Consider the following 4751-nt stretch of genomic DNA (forward strand, 5'->3'; position numbering starts at 1 on the left):
AAAAAAACTTAATTTTGACATAAATTTGCTAAAGCTTTTTACACTCCTTTATCAAATATACTGCAAATTTCCTTTTAAAAAGATTTTAGCGTTATAAATTCTGGTCATTAACAAGTTGTGTGAAGTAATGCATGCCACTTAGTTATTTTTCTGTGATAGTTGGTGTAAAATATAGAAATTTAATGAACGTTAAGAAATATTGGTTAAGGCGGAGGGCTCTCTGGCAGCCGCGCCTGCAGTCCACTGCTCCGTGCGTGATGCTACGCCATGAGCGGTATCCCGCTGAAGTGGGGCGGATGCTCCGCCACCCATCCTGCCACCGCCGAGATCTAGCCCATCACCGACCAAGTGAAGTCCCAGCTGGAGAAGGCAAACAGGAAGTACTCCGTTTTTAAGGCTGTGGAATTCAAGAGCCAGCTGGTCGCGGAGACTAACTACTTCATCAAGGTTCAAGTTGATGATGATGACGTCATACACATTCGAGTGTTTGAGAGTCTCCCTCATGCAAACGTGCCCTTGGCCTTGCATGACTATCTGACGGACAAGAGCAGGCGTGACGAGCTGACGTATTTCTAGTTCCCGATCTTGAACCGAGCCTATCATCCGTGCAGTTCTCTGTCCTCTGCAGTCACACATCTGGGGTCATAAATTCACGTCGTCTCTATGTTGTGCCACTGGGGATGGAGGGACGCCACGCAGCCCTCTGTGTCTCTGTACGACTTTTCTAGTGTTGGTTTTCCTCTCAATCAATGATCTTAACCAAATCTCTTTCAAAAAGGTTTATATTATCTCTGAAGACATATGTTTTTAAGTCTTTGCAAAAATAAAAATAAATAAAATTAACCTTAGACATCTATTTTGACATTTTATTATTCTGTTTTTTAAAATTTATTTTTAAACTTATGAATAATAATTTAAAAATTAGAAATTACGTGAAAGCCAAGGCTTGTTTATACTGGACTAAAAAACTGTGGAATTGAAGACAGAGAAAGTACTATAAAATTGCAATACTGAGGCTCAAATCTGACTCTTAATTAATAAGAGACTAGAAATTAAGAATTTGGTAGGAGCTGACTAATGTGATACTGACATGATGAATAGAATGCCAGATTTTATCCCCTTCTTGAGTAACTACTTCTCAAAGGCAATACTTGCCACTGGGAACTTTGTAGCAATATTTGGACCAACAGAAGAAATAGAACAGATTCAATGGGTGACCTGGAATTAATCTATTTACCAGTTGCCAATAGCAAAATAATATCTGGTGTTGTGGAAATTTACTGGAAGTGGAGAATATACTTTCAGTGTAGGAAAGGTCTACATAGAATTCTGCGAAATTGGCTTCCAATTAATCATAATAATATTATGATTAATTCATAATATTTATAGTAGATATTGTATAGAAATTTTCTTTATATATTTGAATATCCAACTTTGTACGATAGTCTGGGAGTGATGAGAAATAAAAAGTTGTGTTATTTGGAAAGTGATATTGGTCTTCCAAATCAAAGATATGTCCTCTACAACATAGCTCTGTAAGTTTTCCTTACAGAAATAAATCTTAAGGTGGGGAGTAGTAGTGTCTAAATTTACGTGAAGCAGGAGAAGGGCAAAATGAGAACATGTTATGTGCACAGAAAAGAGATAAATAAATAAAATCAATAGAAGCGGAAAAAGCATTTGAAAAAATTCATAATAAAAATGCTCAACAAAGTATAAAAGGAATTTATTTCAATACAATAAAGGCCATATGTGAAAAGCCCACAGAAAACTTTATACTTGATGGTAAAAAACTGAAAGCTTTTCCTCCAAGGTCAGGAAGAAAGCAGGAATACCCACTCATACTACTTTTATCCAACATATTACTGGAAATTCTAGCCAGAACAATTAAGCAAGATGAAGAAATAAAAGGCATTCAATTCGGAAAAGAAGTAAAATTATCTCTTGCAAATGATATAATCTTAAATGTAGAATTCCATTTATAATAGCACCAAAAAAAAAAAAAGATCCAATATTTAGGAATTAACCAAGAAAGTGAATGATGTACACTAAAAACTACAAAACACTAATGATAGAAATTAAAGATACAAATAAATGGAAAGACATTCTATGTTCATGGATTGAAAGATTTAATATTGTTAAAATATCCATAGTACTCAAAGCAACCTACAGGTTCAATGTATCTACTATAAAATTTTCATCGGCACTTTTTACAGAAATAGAAAAAAGCAATTGGAAGACATTAGTTATTGTACTTTTCATACACTGAATGACAGCAGCCAAGAGATTGGCTTCCAGGAAGAAGACAGCTAGACTCATAAAGCAGAGAACTCGACTGTACTTGCTGGTGTTTGGAGGCTCCTTGACAGAGAATCTCTCACTCTCATCACCTTAACCTGGAAGTACTTTGGGATTTCCTCTGAAAGCAAACTTTTAGACAACCTTTTATTTTTGACTTTTGAATACGAAGTAACTTAAATGACAGCAAAAATCACCAGTATTTCAGAAAGTTCTCTAACAAGAAAAAAAAAAAAAACAAGAAAATAACTACCACAACAAAACAAATGTGAAGGGAACAGAGACACTGCTGCGAGCAAAAAATATAGCATTTTGTTCAGTATTGTACAGTATTTATATAGTAATAATAATGTAAATACATACTAATGATTAATTAAAATTGGAATGCAATTACGAATTACAGGGACAAGTAAATGATGAACTGAAACAGTAATGATCTCCATTTACCACAACATGATGGTAATAAATAAGGTCTAAAATTTCTAAATTGAAAAATTTTTAAATAGGAGTTTATTGTTTAGAAACTTGGAACCCACAAGAAACCAGTAAAAATTAGAAAAATTTTATTCTGAGAGTAAGACTAAGTGGCAAACACTTGTTAGTACTGTGATGTTCACTAATAACTTTTTAGTATTATTTATTCATTATGTTAGATTCATTCATCCTGTTGATCAAAATATAGACTTATTTTTTCTAATACAATATTTCATAAATTGAGTTACCTAATGTATGACTAGCATTATAGTTAGAAAAAATATGAAATAGAAATTGTTATTGATATTTACCAATAAGATAACATTATCAAAGTCACAAAAGCTGTAACTGTTTTCATATAATTTTTGATTCTAGCAGATCACACTGATCACACTCCAGACTTGTCTTTCAGTGGTGGGATGTGGTAGGGAGAAGAGGAGAGAAAAAAGTGAAAATTTAATGGATATGCACCCTTTGTCAAAATGAGCAGCTCATCTTGTTATGGAAAGGATCATTAATATTATTAACATAATTCTAAGGGACCTTTCCAAAAGTTTTCCTTACAATTGATGAGCTGTCATGGTAGTGTAATAAAGATTAAAAAGTCACAAACTGAAGATGAAAACCTTTTCTGTTTGAATAAAATGTCAAAGAGCAGAGAGGTTTTTAACCTCCTTATGTGTCCCTGGTTCAGTTCAGGTTTTATCTTTAATATTTTCTTGGTTATCTCTTACTCAGCCTTATTTGGGGTAGAAAAGTTAAGGAGAATAAATGTTTTTTTTAAAGACTAGCTTTTTAAAAATTTGTTCAAAGCATAAGAAATAGTTAGGCACACCAGTGAGATTCTGCTGAGCAAAAATATAACCATTAATTTCCTGAAATGTCTGATACTTACCTGATACTACTCCCTTATTTTTCATTTTGAAATGAGTGTCTGTACAGAATAGTATAATAAATTTAGGCAAAGTAATATTTATCTATAGGAACTAACCTTAAACGAAGTAATAGTCTTTCAGCGATGAAGAGAATCTCAGTTTTCATGAAGATCATTTTAAGAGCAGATCATCGGTTTTTTTGTTGTTGTTTTGTTTTGTTTTTGTATAATGTCTTTGTCCTAGAAAATGCATCCAGCCCTTCTGTGGACTCTCTGCGGATGGAGCTGATTACTTTAGGCAGCTTTGCATTCGTTTGTAATGTAGCTTTAATAGTTAGACTTTTTTTTTTTTTTAAATCTAAGGACATGAGTATTATTGATTATGCCCTCTCTTCTTACTTTCGTCTCTGATGAAATATAGATTAAGTGGATTTCATCATTCAAATGATAGTTTCTCAAAAATTCGAAAAGGGTTATTTGGCCCTTCTAAAATATTCCATGTTAACTTTACCCAATTCTTTCAATCATTTATTTGTGAAATAATTTTTTAAAATAGCTTAATATACTGTATATATTCCACAGCAAGAAACCTAGTTTATCAATGTTCATTTCAAACGTAGTATCCAAAACTGAATAATCCTGTTTCAACTAGCTTCAAAATTACCATTGAATGTGCTAGACATGTTTCAACTTTTAACCCTTAGTGACATATTTATATTTCAACTATTAGATACTATGATTGTGTTAGATATTTATCAAAATTAATCTCTAGAATTTTTAATAAAGAATTTAAATTTAATTTCAAATTTTCAACTTTTATTTTCTACATTGTAATACTGTGTTAGATGATTTTAGCTTCTGTTTTATGTGATTTTTTTCAAAAGTCTTAAAGGTTTTTGAAAAGGATTAACATTAGTCTGTACTGGTAAGTATTTCCACTCTCTGCCCTGAATGTACTTGATAATATGAATACTATGGTACTGGTGATGATGATGAACATTGTTTTTTTGATGATCTCTCTTATTCTAGATGTTGTTCTCTTAGTAAAGTCAAGTTCCACTATGTATTCCTAGACATTTATCCTCTGATAAAAAAATTAATTGCT

General features: G+C 32.3%; 1 protein-coding gene across 1 annotated transcript; it reads left to right on the forward strand.

Moving 5' to 3' along the window:
• The first annotated feature begins 267 nt into the window (after positions 1-267).
• Positions 268-576, forward strand: LOC102887426 (cystatin-B-like). The gene is given in 1 exon segment (XM_015590866.1): positions 268-576. A coding segment is annotated over 1 exon segment (309 nt).
• Positions 577-4751: the final 4175 nt, after the last annotated feature.

The sequence above is a fragment of the Pteropus alecto genome, unplaced genomic scaffold, assembly GCF_000325575.1.
Source record: "Pteropus alecto unplaced genomic scaffold, ASM32557v1 scaffold72, whole genome shotgun sequence".
Taxonomy (NCBI): Eukaryota; Metazoa; Chordata; class Mammalia; order Chiroptera; family Pteropodidae; genus Pteropus; species Pteropus alecto.